Source organism: Microtus oregoni, unplaced genomic scaffold, assembly GCF_018167655.1.
Source record: "Microtus oregoni isolate MIOR12 unplaced genomic scaffold, Mior012 000027F_ref0000203, whole genome shotgun sequence".
Taxonomy (NCBI): Eukaryota; Metazoa; Chordata; class Mammalia; order Rodentia; family Cricetidae; genus Microtus; species Microtus oregoni.
The window spans coordinates 19,179,089-19,193,117 of record NW_024543086.1 but is presented as its reverse complement, the minus strand read 5'-3'; the positions used below and the strand labels follow the sequence as shown (position 1 = coordinate 19,193,117).

Below are 14,029 nucleotides of genomic sequence, written 5' to 3'. Positions count from 1 at the left end.
CGGCGGTTCGCAGCAGGGTGCCTGGTGCTCTGGTACACTCAGGCTCAGGCTGTGCCCAGGGCTGAAATGTGCTGGGACTGCGGAGCCCGCGCCTGGAGGTCCTTTAAGGGAGGCCACGCCCCCTCGCCGCCTGGTCCGCCCCATCCGCCGCCATGATCTGCCTGGTGCTGACCATCCTCGCTAACCTCTTTCCCGCAGGTGAGCACCTAGGGCAGACTGGGGCCGGTCTGGGTGCGTGGTGGAGCATGCCTGAAGTCAGTACTCTCGCAGCCTACAGCGGCGTGAACGAGCGCACGTTCTTGGCAGTGAAGCCAGACGGCGTGCAGCGGCGGCTGGTGGGCGAGATCGTGCGTCGCTTTGAGAGAAAGGGCTTCAAGCTGGTGGCACTAAAGCTAGTGCAGGTATGGGAGGGCAAAGGAACTAGTGAGCCCAGGGCGGGTCTAGGGCCGGGGCCCTGGTACTGGTAGCTGTCTCTCCCCTAGGCCTCCGAAGAGTTGTTGCGGGAGCATTATGCCGAGCTGCGCGAGAGACCTTTCTACAGCCGACTAGTTAAATACATGAGCTCTGGTCCCGTGGTGGCCATGGTGAGTTTCCAATGACCTGCAAGTGGAGGGCTAGGCCTTGGGAGTGCTTATCACACTGACAGTAACCCCTGCAGGTGTGGCAAGGGGTTGTGCGTGCTTCGCGGGCCCTCATAGGGGCCACTGACCCAGGGGACGCCATGCCTGGCACTATCCGTGGGGATTTCTGCGTGGAAGTTGGCAAGTAAGTCCTACCAAACTCCCTGGCCACCCCTCGCCCCTCCTCTCCGGCTCACTTGCCTGCCATTCCCGCACAGGAATGTGATTCATGGCAGTGACTCGGTGGAAAGCGCTCACAGAGAGATTGCGCTTTGGTTCCACGAGGAAGAGCTTCTGTGTTGGGAGGACAGCGCTGGGCATTGGCTGTATGAGTAGATACTACTAAAGTCAGCATTACCAACCTGGAGGTTGCTGGTCTTCACCATCCTCACAGAGCTCGGCGGCAGGAATAGTGCTGTGGGTGCAGGTCCACCCGACCCAGTCTGTCCAGGGACAGCCACTCCCACATCCCTCCCTGTATTTCTTTTCATAATAAACTGCAGAAAACCCTTGTGCACTGGTGTAGTTTCAAGACAAAAGTACTGTTAAGACATTTATTACATACAGAGCAGATATGTGAGTTCACTTGCAAGGCCAAAGCCTGAGGAGAGTTGCACTGGCCCCTTCCTCCAGCTGCACCCACCCAGCTAACCCCGGTCACTTCACACTCCTGTGGGAACAGACAAGGGACATACATCACAGTGGAGAGGTGGCAGGATGGTGGGGAGAAGCCTGCAGCTGCAATGTTGCAGCTTGTTGTGGCCAGGTGGGCTCAGGGGCAGTGCCCCTGGATCTGTGCTTCTCTGGTGGTGAGAGGGCAGTAGAGGCCAGCTGACTCTGATCAATGCCCCTGGAAGAGTAAGACCAGGGCCAGGGCAGCACCTGCCTCCACACACTTGCTTATAACTCTGCCCATCCTGGCCAGTCCTCAGCTCTTCTGGCCTCTCTGCCTGGCAGCCTCTGTTAGTTGCTCTCCAAGGGAGCAGGCCACAGCTGGCAGCCCTAGGCACTTAGTACGTGTCCGCGAGCTGGGCTCCTTCGAGCCCTGTGCAGGAGGCAGGCCCTGGGAGCACACCATCCTCCATTAACCTGAGGCCGAGCCTGCATCCTAGGACTGACTCTGGGGACACCAGGGCCATCCTTCTTCCTGAGGCCTGTGCCTGCCCTGGCAGCCTGAGAAATTCTACCCTTGGGGCTTCTGAGAGGGGCAGGGCACTAGGGTCTTGCTCCTCCAAGGTTAATCTTGTGCCCATGAAGAGCCTAGGGGACACTGGTCTATGAGGGGCTGGGCAATCTTGGGATCCCTTGGGTTAATGGGTATTTGTCATCTTCTGAAGCAGCTGCCCAGGGAGGACGGCCCTGAGCTTTCATGCCAGGTTCCCAGGTAAGACCCAGGCTGGGGCCAAGGGAATATAAGTTTGGAGACAGGGAAAATTCCAGAGAAGGCTGGCTGAGGTCCCGGAATCCAGACAGTTCTAGCCTTGCTTCTGGGCAGAGGACAGTGGCTAGGCCTGGGTCCCTCAGGGCTGCATGCAAAGCAAGTAGACTTGGGGAAGACTCGGCAGTATGCGGCTCCCGCTCCTGCCAGGGCCACCTGTGGGAGCTGCCCATAGCAATCTTGGTCCTGACTTGCCCTGAGGGGCCCCTGGGACTTCACTGGGGCTGGGTGTTGGCCAGGGCCAGGAGCTGCTGGAGAGAGGGTGTCCCACTCCTCCTGTCTCACTCCCCAAACTTGCTTCACCCCTCTCTAACAGCTGGGGGCTGGACCTCAGGCAAAAGCTGCAAGTTGAGAGGTTAAAAGGGGATGGACGAACCTGACTGCCCCAGGGAACAGGCGGGGGGGCAGGCAGGTAGGGTCCTATGTACAGTTGGCATCAGGCAGGGCAGGTTCTCACTCAGGGGTGTAGGAAACCTGCCACACGATGATGTGGCTGCGCTCAGCCTTGGACAACATGGGCTTCACCTGGTTCACATCCCCGGCAACTTCCTCTGTTTCATCATCCTCGCCGTCCCCTGGAGGATTGGCAGTCATGAAGACTCCCCCACACACCCACACCGAGCCCTACCTCTTGCTTGTGCCGACTTACCAATGCGGAAGTCAATGTAACCTTCACCACCACTCAGCACCAGCGCATTCTTCAACTTCTGGCCCTCAGAATCTGCAGCAGGCGCAGCAGGCCCAGGACCCTCTGATGGGCTGTCTAGCACACTGCCATTCAGTGTGGCAAGTACATTTCCTGTGGTGGGCAGAGGAATCTTAGGGCTATAGCCTCCTGAAACGGTCAGAGCTGTGCTACGGTAGCACCGTGGGCAAAGAGGCTAAAGATCATCTATGTACCTGGCACAGAGACAAAAAATTTGACAGCATCACGGTGTCCATGGAAGCAGAGCTGAGCCTGAGCCATGGAGCAGTAGGGGATGAAGCTGCTGGCTGCCTTGTCACTGCTGTCGTCCCCATACACATGGATGACACCCCCTGGGCGGGTCCCCTCCCCAGATGTTGGAGATGTCTTGTTGGCTAGAAAACAGGGCCAGGAGAATAGGACCACCTTATCTTGGGCAGGCAGCTGGAAATGGTGAGTGCTAGGGGCAGAGCAAATGCCCCAAGTCACATGGGGCAAGTGCTGAGTACTTACCTCGGAGCCCCAAAAGCTGGCCTCGATGTAGGACCACAGCTGGGGAAGAGAGAGGAAGGAAGCTGGCTGAGTTGGCCAGAGAGGTGGCTCCCCAGTTCCACCTACTCTAGAAACTCTTTAGCATAGCTGCTGCTTTCTGGATAGGTGTCCTCTAGGGTTGGGAACTTACTCTCAGTCAGGGGGATGGAGATGACAACCCCATTGCCAGTGCCCACCCACAGACGGTTGCCCGCAATGAGTAGGGCTGTGATGCGGACGAAGGAGAAGCCCAGCTTGCCGGTACCTGGGTGAGAACAGGAAGAGCGGTCAGTATAGCCAGTGATGGGTGCCCCAGGTGTTTCCCCTAACATTGCATCTTTATTTGATCTATATTGAGGCAGGTCCTCATGTAGCCCAGGATGGCCTGAAACTTGACTATATAACTAAAAATGACCTTGAATTTTTGATCCTCCTGTTTCCACCTCCCAAGTGCTGGAATTATAGGCATATGCCCACTACTATGTCTGCTCACCCAGCATCTTGCTAACATACGGCTCGATGTCCACATCCTGCAGGTGCTGGTAGGTGTGAGCATGGTAGAGTCGAAGGGTGGAATCCAAGCGAATAGAAACCCATACTCCATCACCGATCCAGGCAAGCTGTCGCACCTGGCTTTCCCGCCTTGGATGGGCATCAAATGATTTCTGTTGGTTGATGGCAGTCAGTCAACAGGGGTGGGTAATGGAGAGGTAAGGGCTTGCTGTGATGTAATGCAGGGTCCACCTTAATGGCACACTGCCTGTCTCAACCTCCAATCTGGCAGAAGCCCCTCGCAACACTGGAGGCCACCTGCTAACACTTGCCTCGATCTGCATTGTCTTGGGCTGGATGACATGCACCTTGTTCTTGTAGCCACACCAGACTCGGTCGTCCACAACAGCCATGCAACGGATGGAGTGGTGTGGGTGGCCCAGGTCCATCAGGTGATAGTTGCTCAGGTCCCACTGGCCATCTAGAAAGAGCCCAGAACACCTGCTCAAGTTTGGCTAGGGTCTATCTCTGATCACTTGATTAGTGTGGAGGACCTACCACCAGGCTCAGGATGGACCAATGGACCCAGGAACCAAGGAACCCAGCAACCCCTAGGCTTGCCTCTGCAAGGGCCACCAGGCCTTACCCTCGCCACGATGGAAGATAGCCAGGGTCCCATCTGCAAGAGCTACCAGCACTCGGCCTTTGACATGCCTGGAATGGTAAGTCAGTAAGGTAGGCTGAGGTTGCAGGGCCCTTGAGTCCCTAACCCCATCCCTTAGTGGGGGTCACATACACCAGGCTCAGCACAGAGTCTTTTAGCTTGATGGAGTGCAGACACTTCTTCCAGTTGGCTACTGCTGAATGCACGTAGAGCCTGCAGGGTAAGGTAGGTAGGCAGAGCTTACATGGCTCATTGAACTCCCCCACCCTACCACGTCCCATGTCTTGTGTCTTTGCCTACCAGCCATTCTGGGCTCCTAGCCACATGGTGGGTGCAGCACTACTGGTGGTTGCAGAGGGCTCCCCACTGGGCTCCACCTGAGGCTGTACAATGCTGCCATCGGGCTCTGGCCCATTCTCACTGCAAGAAGAACAGTAGCTGTAACACAGTGGGTCATAGAAGTATATGCTTGCTCCCTGCCGAACTCTGTCATCCCCCCCTCTCATCTGATACAACCTACCTGGCAGGCTGGGTGCTGGAGGGTGGGGTAGATGCCAGGTCAGTGAAGACATGCTCTGTGAGGGGCCCGGGCCGAACTGTGGTTGCTTCTGGCTCGCTAGGACCAGGGTCTGGCACCTCTGTGGCTTCTGTGGCTTCTTCTGTGGATTGGGATGGGTTTACTTTCCCATTGGCGGTGGCTGCCACATCCCCTGTGGAGAGAGAAGTAAGCTGGGCAAGGCAGAGAAAGAGAATGTGTGGATAGGGAGAAGACTACCCGGGACTCACCCTGCCCCTTGTCCAGTACTGGAGTGTCTCCTCGGGAGGAACAGTTGCTACGTGGTACATTGCAGCGGGTAGCACACCCCACCAGAGTGATGCCAGCCAGCACACCATCAGCACCTGAGTCTTCGGGGTTCACATCACTGTCTAGGAACATCTCCCCAGGGGGATAGTCACTGTCGCTGGCCGCTGGGGAGAAATTCCCAGTCCATCAGTCCAACATCACAAAGCCACCCCAGAGTTCCATCTCAGTGGAGGCAGGGGAGAATGGGAACTGTCTGCTTGGCTGGCCCTGCTCTCAGTTAGCCTAATCTCCACACAGCAACACCTGGCCCTCTGGGAACATCTATTCTCAGGCCTAGTGTCAAGCTTACAGGTCAAAAGGAACTGAAAAATAATGCTCTGCTCCATCATACGAAAAGATCCTGAAGAACTCCAAGGAGTAGAGGCCATCTCAGTAAATAGGTAAGGTTTCAGAGCAAAGATCCGCGGGGCCCTCAGCACTATCCTGGGGCTGGGCTAAGCAGTCATGGGACTGCTGCTGAGGAAGCTAGGACCTTTGCCTGTACCCTGGACAGCTTCTTCCTGGAAACATGCAGAAAGGTAACTCGACACACATCTATTCTGAAAACATCTATTCACATGCCCAGGTCTCTAATTCCTATTTACTCTGTATTTCAGTCCTACCTGGCTGAAAAGGAAGAGCCACCCGCCTCAAACACCAGCTTTGCAGGGCAGTCCACAGGCAGCAAGCACCTGCTGTTGGACAGCACCTGGCAGTGGGAGCCCTAACTCACCAGGGATGCTGGAGATACATAGGACGTGGGCATTGCAAACTGTGAATTGATCCACAACAGTGCCTGGTTGGTTGGCATCAATGATCACCACTTTGCTGGTAGTCAGGGTGCTGGTGAGTATCCATACCCGACTGGAGGTAGCATCCGCCTCAGCGACCTCCTTTGCCTGTTTCAGAACACATTGGAGGGAGATCAAAGCTGTTGCCTGAACTTGGTGCTAAGTCATGGAATCTCTGGGGCTTCCTAAGATCTAGCATTATATATGGAATTAACAGATAAAGTTATCTTCCCCTATAACCTACAGAACCATATCTTGATTCATTTCCAAGAAGCAGCTATGAACTTGGAGAAGCTACTCTTACAGCCCCTAAGTCAAGCTGTGATTGTGTTCTGGGCTTCACTAAAAATCACTGGGCCTCTCCTGTGAGCAGTCCCTCCTGCTACCTATTTTTCCAGACGACACAAGATGTGCCTGGCTCATGCAAGCCTGACTTCTGTTGACCAAGGGCAGTAGACATACTGCTCCACAGGCCAGAAGGCAACCTGACTACAGAGAGGCAGCAATGGCATCTTGAATGCTGGTAGTACCTGCTTCCTCTCCCAGACTCATGGAAGAAAAGAGAAACATTGTCACCAAGGTGTGGTCACTTTCAGCCTGAACCTATAGAGAACTATCCAGAAACTTTATGTAGAGTAAAATCACATTCTTGACCAATATACTGACCTTCTTCTTCTCAGGTGATGGGTGGCTGCTCTTGGGCTCGCCTTCAACTTCCCGGTCGCAAGTCAGAGGGTCTCTACCTGGTGTGGGCTTGGCTCCACTGCTAGAGTCCTCTTCATTCGGTTTCCACCCACTCAGGTTGACACCAGCAGCACACCAAAGCTGTAAGGACAGGACTCTGGGGTCTAGGCACAAGGCTCCTCTGCTGGCCCTCCAGGGGCTAAAGCAATAGAGACTACGCTTTGCCCTTTGGGGCCTGTGAACAGGGTCCTCAGTGCTCACCTTCATTGTGGGGTCCTTCTCTACCAGAGGGCGGCAATACACAGGGACAGGCACATTTTTCATACGGTTGTCTTCCTGGCCTCCATTGGGGCTCAGCTGCAACAGACCAGGAGGTACTGTGGTATGCAGCCAAGGCAAACACACTGGTCTTTAGAAGCCTGAGTCATTTGCCTACTGTCATTGTCATTGGCTTTTGGTGTACAATGCATTGGGTCTGGCTCTTCTGGCCTTCTGTGCTGGCTAGATTTTGTCAACTTGACACAAGCTAGAATCATGTGGGCATAGGAAACCTCAGACCCCATCAGACTAGATGGTAGGCATGTGTGTCAGAGGTGCCACCTTGGGCAGATGGTCCTGGGTTATATAAGAAAGCAAGTTGAGTATGCAATGGAAAACAAGCCAGTAAACAATGTTCCTCCATGATTTCTGCTTCAGTTTTCCTTCATGGAAGTGTAAGTCTAATAAGCCCATTCTTCACCCAAGCTTCTCTGGCCAGTATTTTATCATAGCAACAAAAAGCAATTTTATCATAGCAACAAAAAACTAGAATACTCTCAGAGTTACAGATCCACCAATATCAGATAGGAAGTGGGTACCCTCCTGATTTCTCATATACACTGTGCCTGTGCCTCCTGGCATTGCACCACCACTGTGCTGCGCCGTAGTGATGCCCCCCCCCATACCCTCTCTGTACCTGTACACCACCCTCTGTCCCAATTACCTGCTTGTACTTGGCAGGCAGGCTCCACCCACAGGCCTGCAGCCTTCCGTCATCATTGCGCACGTGTTCACGAACCTGGCGATATTGTTCCCGCTTCTGTTCCCGCCGGGCAGAAGAAGTGCAGTCACTGGGTGAGAGGAATAACAGGTTACTTGTGTTCAATGTTATTTATGTTCACTGAATGAAGGTTACATGAGCAGTCTGTGTCAGGCTGGAGCACCCACAGTCCCACTGATCTTCCTGCAGTGTGCCATTCATTCCTCAGAATCCGCCTGAATCCGCCCTTGACTTTTCTGGGATAGGGTGGGCCTGGAGGGATAGCTTAGCCATTAAAGGCCAGGCTCACAACCCAAAACCGAATAATGACATCTAGGACATGGCATACTCATCTGACACAGGGTAACATCCCCAGTAAGAGGTGTGAGCCTGGGCTTAAGAGGTCATTTCCAGCTCACTCCATGGGCACTGGGGCTCAGATGTCAGGAACTGCAATGTAACCTAGGTAAGATTACCAGTGGTCACTCATAAAGGTGGCCTGCTCCAGTTCCTGTGGCAGCAAGATACACCACCATGTTTCGGGGGCAGTGTTCAGACCCTAAGGCCACACAGAGGAGGTAGGGGTATTCTTGGACCCCGCACAGTCTTCAGGGTCTACAAAAATGGTCCCTAAGAACTGCAATCTCTGCCAAAGGGGATTCAGACAAAACCTGCACTAGTTCTTGCTGGAGGTAGTGGGCCTAGAGAGAAGACGTCACCTTTCCTGCCCTTGATAATGCCTGCCCCACAGGGCAGCAAATTAAAGTTCTGTTCTCCAACTTCAAGTATGGAATGGAATGGGCTTAGAACACCCAGGAGGGGCAAGGGGCTGGGGACACCCACTCATCAGGGAAGAATTCCAGGGGTCGGCTGCCGGCTGAGATCTGGCACATGGCATGGCTGCGACGCTGGCTGAAGCCGGCTGCTGTAGGTGACTTGTAGTGAATGTTCACAGACGGGTAGGACCGTTTGGCTGGAGGGGGGCTGGATGATGAGCTGAAGAGGCGGCTGAAGCTGTCATGGAGACACATATAGTTGAGCAACAGCAGATTGAGTAACAGCAGATTGAGAGAAGCTTCTCCCTCCCTAGAGCATCATACTCACAACTGCCAGATAGTGGACTTCTTCTTTTCTTGGACAGATGGGTGTTCCCTGGATGCTCTGTAAGGAAGGATAAAGGAGGAGCTGAACCAGCTGACGCTGGGGCCCTCCAGACTGTCCCAACCCTCTGGGGGAAAGGAGGTGTGTTGGAGGATAGCCAACCTCATGATATGCTATAATTCTATAATCCCAGCTCAGGAGCCATAGCTCCAACCAGAGCAATGAGCCGGCTCAGGAGCTGTCACAAAAAATGCAGAGGGACCACCTGATCATTTCAGTCCACCGCACAGCCTCCTGCAGCTCCATTAGTCGTTCTTTATACTGGTTCCGTTCCATGAGCACTCGGGCCATCTCTACCCTTGTGAAGCGTCGGCGCTGAGCCATAGGGATTTTGTCCTGCAGAGGGGAGAAGATGGTTCCACCAATGAGGGACGACAGGACAGTCAAGCGTATATGGCTTCCTTCTGAGATGTCTACCACCTAGGTGGGGGTTGGGGGTGGCAAGGGCATGGGGAGAGGGTCAGGGCAGCCCAGATGGGTTTTGCCACTCTTCCCCCCTCCCAAGCTGCACCCTGAGCTTGAGCAGGATGAACTTCAGGGAGTTGGGAAAAAGTGCACAGAAGGCAGGTCATCTCTCTGCACATGGCTCCATCCACTCAGAATCTGCTTTTGTTAATGCACAATAAAGAGGCCTGAGGTCTGAACTCTTTCTTATGCAAGTGGCCACAGTCCATGTTCTCAGACTCTCCTAGACTCTCCTGAGATGGAAGTTGTAGAGCAAGGGGGAGAGGGCATCACATGCCCCAAATGACTGAGCAGATGAGTGACTGGTGGTGGATGTTGCTCTGTTACAAGGTACCCAGCCTGTTCTCCTCAAGGTGCTGTGGTACAGGAGGGCAAACTATGCTAGCTCGGACCAATTTTGGGTGTGGGAAAAGGTGCAGGCTCGGGACTTGGTTGCATTGCCCAGGTTGCAGATGCATAGCAAATGGCTGGTGTTGCTTCTGCAGCCTCTTTGGTAACAGTAAAACCTGCTGAGACTGTAGAAAACATCAAAGGGAAAGGGTAGAAAGGTGACTCTGCCTCACTGTAGGGAGGGGCTGAGGACATCAAATCACTATGTGGAGTGGGAAGACATGAACTGGGTTCCGAGGTCACAAGTGAGAGGTTAGAGGGGCCCAGAAGAATCAGGAAGTCTAGGAAGCGCTGCCATTCCCAGCCCACCCGTGCCCACAGGTTAATAGTAGATATACCAATTCTGTACAGAGATAGCTGCTTACATCCTCCACCTCTTCTCTGGGCTCACGGCGTGCGATTACTGCCTCTGACTTGACTCTACAGGATATGGGAAGAAGCAGGCAGGGTAAGAGCTCTGCCAAATGTGCTCCACAGCCCAGACATTTGGCTGTTCTACCCAAAATGGGGGTGATCCAAACCCAAGAAGGAGTGAATCAAGGTACTTGGTGGGCAGGCAAGTCCGGAGTAGGTAGTGCCCACAGGCCCTCCCTACACTGCCCCTCCCATCTCAGAGGGGCTACAACCAGGGCACAGGATTTCCAAAGCCCATGTGGATTTGACCTTTGCTGTGGAGGAGAAGTGTGGTTACTTAAGTAGCCATTGATGCCTGATCAGCCCCTCATTCCTGAACAAGGAATCAGGGGAAAGCTGTAACTAAGGATGGCACTACCATTCCCAGAAAGGCACATGAAGCAGGACTCTGTACCTGGTGAAGGCATAGAGGACTTGAGAGGAGACAAGGGGGTGGGCAGACAATGACCTACCTAGTGGCTGGACCTTGAGCAGAGATCACAAAGCTAGGGGCAGCAGGGGGCTCTGAGATGTCACCAGTGGAAGATGGCTTTATTAAGGACATAGAGAGGTGGCAGCTTGGAAACCCAAGTTTCTGTTGTTCTCACCGTTTCAGCTCTTCTTCAAGTTCTTTGATTCGGTTTTCCAGCTTGACTTTGGCTTGTTTGGCGGCTTCCAGCTCACCCTTCAGCACTTCCTGCTCTCCTGACAGTTGGTCAACCTTGGCAATGAGGTCATTCTTCACCACATTCAAAGCATTTCTTTAAATGGCAGAAAGATGAGGGCTTAATGAGAACACATTTGCATATGTTTGTGACAAGGACTTCTACTTGTTTTGAGACAGAACTAGCTCAGGCTAGTTTCAAACTCACACTCAGTCTTTTGATTATCAGGAGTACAGGCCTTTGACACATCCTAGCAGGTAGATCCTGGTCTAGAATGGGAACACCTTTTTGACCTAAGCATTGAATGTAGCAGTCATTCTTGCTAAAGGCTCCTTACAGCCAGCTTTCTGAAGGAACCACTCAGGAGTCCTATGGGTTGTTCCCACTAGAGGTGATGGTAACAGTCACGTTTCAGGGGCCACCCAACCCTGGGTCAGACCCGGATAGTATAGAAGATTCTTACTTTGTCTCTAGAAGCTGCGAGTTCTCCAGCAGCAAGTTCCCCACTTCTTTGCCCATTCCTGAAATGAAAGGTGGTGAGGTTTGCCTTGAGCCTCTCCAAGTGGACTTTGCCCTATTGCACCTGCCTCTGCCCCAGAGTAACAACTTTCCTGGCCCTGTGGCTTCAGGTGAAAAGAAATGAGGGCTTAACATTCCAACCTGCAGGATAGTTGGGCTCCAAAAGAAGAAGCAGTCAGACGTAGACAGATCCCTGGCCTCATCTACAACCCAGAGAAAGCCCTGCTCTTCCCTGAGCTCACACTGAGCTAGATAATTCTTCTAGCTAGCTCCCATCAGAAATTCAGTCTTGTAGAAGGCCCTAGAATAGCCCCTGTCATGCCACTTAACTCCCTGCCCTTAGCCATGTCCATATTCCAGCTCTATAGTATACCCACAATGAACCAAGGCCTTTCAATGCCATCCACTGGTGAACAAATGTTGGCATTGTGACAAAGGACAGAGATGACAGCACAGTACTCAGAGAAAACTTTTGCCCCAAGGATTGCAGTTGCAGCCCACCATGAGATTACATGTAAGTCTGGTAGGACCTGGCCCTTAGCAGTGGGGTCAGGAAGCATGGGGAGGAAGCATGGGAGGGACAGGACTTTTTGTGGGAAACTGACCCAGCCCTTCTGCCAACAGACTGAGTTCTCCAAATATATATCTTATAATGCCCATAGAACCAAATTTAATCCTCAGGTTAGCCTTCCCCCACATTCTTGTCTGAAACAGCAAAGGCACAGTGAAGTGCTGGTTATAGGTCAGCACGATGTCCATTCCGACCTCCTTTGTTTTCCCCTGGCAGCCTGAGAGAGAACACCAGGCACAAGGTCTGTCCTGGGCCTACAGAGCCTCTCAGAGACTGATAGTGGTTTGTCCATGGTGACTAGCAGCTTGGAGGGAGGGTCACTTCCCACCCCAGCTGAAACAGAATGGAAAGATGGCACCCCAGGTCTGAGGTCCCTGGAAATCCTGAAGCCACACTCACTGCCACTGGCCCACCATGAAGAACAAAGCAAATGGCTCATGAAGCATGAGAAGAAGTTGGATAGAAAAAGGAGGCCAGAAAGAGGAAAACAGACACTTAAGCAGGGCCTTGGCCTTACCAAAAAAATCATTGCGCACTACAGGAGCATCCCAATCCCACAGGAGACGGGCAACAGGGCGGGAGGAGGGAGAGAAAAGAAGCGCGTTAAGCCTATGTAGACAGCAAGGTGGGAGGTGTTAGGGAACACTTCTGGTTGGGTTAGAGTTGGCAGCAGAGGGGACAGGAGGGCAGGAGGCTGGATGAAGCCAGAGACTCCTTTGAAACTTTATCTGTGGACAATAGAGCAGATGGCCAGAGGAAACCACACAATGAGAAGCTGTGCCCAGGGGCTTGGCTGCCATTGAACACACTAAAGGGCCATAATTATAGGAGTATGTGGGCCTCAGGGCCTCTTGTGCACAGCAGTTCAACTTGGCTACCCAGGTGGACTGCACAGGGGTCTCATGGCACCCTTAACTTCTAGGGTTTACTGTCTTATGCTCCTAGTGGCTCTATAGATCCCTCAGAAATGGCCTTCAGGCCCTCAAGCCTTTTTAGACTTAAAATGGGGGTCATACATTAAGAATCTGTCAGTAGGGGGCTGGAGAGATGGCTCAGTGGTTAAGAGCATTGCCTGCTCTTCCAAAGGTTCTGAGTTCAATTCCCAGCAACCACATGGTGGTTCACAACCATCTGTAATGAGGTCTGCTGTATACATAATAAATAAATGAATAAATAAATATTTAAAAAAAAAAAGAATCTGTCAGTAGTCAGTGGAGCAATCCCATCTGGGCATTTTGGGCAATAGCAGGCTGGGAGCAAAGCGCATGGCTATAGGGGCTAAGTGGCTTGGAGCAGCCAGACAGAAATAAGAGGTCAGTGTGCACAGCCCTTAGTGATGGTCAGCGGCAGGGGAGAGTCCCACGTGTATGCCCCACCCCCTGCTCCAGCTGCTCTCCACAGTGGAAAGAGGGGACCACAGGGAGACAGACGGGAGAGATACACACCTGAGAACTCCCCTGGGCCGCGTCCAGTGAAGCAGAGAGACAGGGAAGGAAGCAACAAAGGTCAATTGGTAACTAGAACCAACAAAGAAATTCTTACTTAAAAGAGAAAAAAAAAAAACAATGATTCAGCCATTCCTATGTAGATGGACATGAAAAACAAAACACTTCAGCAGGTCCAGGTCAACACATTCCTAAAGGGACAGACCAAAATGGACATTCCTCCCTCTCCAAGGGACCTAGAGTACCCCAGTTCTTGTTCAGCTCTGCCAGAAATCTGTAGCCACCCAGTGGTAAGCTAGCACCCAGAAGACCTCAACAATTATGGCCTGTAAAGGGAACGATGTGTGTGTTGGTGAGCAAAGGATACCAAGGAAGCCCTCCAGAGTGAACAAGCCGTGCTGTCGGTGTACATGGGGACCCTGACATGTCACAGATGTGCACCTGGGGCTGGATTTAGGGGTCTCCTGTTCAGCCCAGTTCTTACAAGACTAAAGGGAGGGAGAACATGACCTTGAGTGAGGGACAGGATGAGGATAAGGGAGAAATTACCCCACTGTTAAGAGAAAATAAACCAAAGAGTAGTAGGGGGCTGGGGAGCATGGAGTGGTCTGAACAGACCTCACTAAGTACAGACCACTTCAGTACAGACCGCT

At 52.9% G+C, this 14,029-nt stretch overlaps 2 protein-coding genes across 19 annotated transcripts in view; one reads left to right on the top strand and one right to left on the bottom strand.

Annotated features, from left to right (window-relative positions):
• Positions 1-104: 104 nt before the first annotated feature.
• Positions 105-1,133, top strand: Nme3 (NME/NM23 nucleoside diphosphate kinase 3). Its single transcript, XM_041675892.1, has 5 exons — positions 105-198; positions 271-401; positions 483-584; positions 659-765; positions 839-1,133. Exons 1-5 carry the CDS (start codon positions 153-155, stop codon positions 954-956), a joined length of 504 nt encoding a protein of 167 aa, XP_041531826.1. The 5' UTR covers positions 105-152; the 3' UTR covers positions 957-1,133.
• A 10-nt stretch (positions 1,134-1,143) lies between these two features.
• Positions 1,144-14,029, bottom strand: part of Mapk8ip3 (mitogen-activated protein kinase 8 interacting protein 3) — a 43,354-nt gene continuing 30,468 nt past the window's right edge. For 12 of the 18 annotated variants that reach the window (XM_041675864.1, XM_041675869.1, XM_041675865.1 and 9 more), the window contains 24 exons: positions 13,377-13,388; positions 12,449-12,466; positions 11,305-11,362; positions 10,785-10,937; positions 10,122-10,203; positions 9,134-9,264; positions 8,872-8,928; positions 8,611-8,781; positions 7,732-7,858; positions 7,011-7,106; positions 6,732-6,890; positions 6,008-6,173; positions 5,217-5,399; positions 4,951-5,140; positions 4,731-4,850; positions 4,563-4,643; positions 4,413-4,480; positions 4,099-4,247; positions 3,768-3,939; positions 3,426-3,539; positions 3,257-3,295; positions 2,959-3,138; positions 2,708-2,857; positions 1,144-2,633 (listed from right to left, as the gene is read on the bottom strand). In XM_041675864.1, coding sequence (XP_041531798.1) covers positions 2,512-2,633; positions 2,708-2,857; positions 2,959-3,138; positions 3,257-3,295; positions 3,426-3,539; positions 3,768-3,939; positions 4,099-4,247; positions 4,413-4,480; positions 4,563-4,643; positions 4,731-4,850; positions 4,951-5,140; positions 5,217-5,399; positions 6,008-6,173; positions 6,732-6,890; positions 7,011-7,106; positions 7,732-7,858; positions 8,611-8,781; positions 8,872-8,928; positions 9,134-9,264; positions 10,122-10,203; positions 10,785-10,937; positions 11,305-11,362; positions 12,449-12,466; positions 13,377-13,388 — 2,798 coding nt within the window. In that variant the 3' untranslated portion in view covers positions 1,144-2,511. The remainder of the gene's footprint in view (positions 2,634-2,707; positions 2,858-2,958; positions 3,139-3,256; positions 3,296-3,425; positions 3,540-3,767; positions 3,940-4,098; positions 4,248-4,412; positions 4,481-4,562; positions 4,644-4,730; positions 4,851-4,950; positions 5,141-5,216; positions 5,400-6,007; positions 6,174-6,731; positions 6,891-7,010; positions 7,107-7,731; positions 7,859-8,610; positions 8,782-8,871; positions 8,929-9,133; positions 9,265-10,121; positions 10,204-10,784; positions 10,938-11,304; positions 11,363-12,448; positions 12,467-13,376; positions 13,389-14,029) is intronic. The other 6 variants (XM_041675873.1, XM_041675875.1, XM_041675882.1 and 3 more) reach the window with 3 other exon arrangements.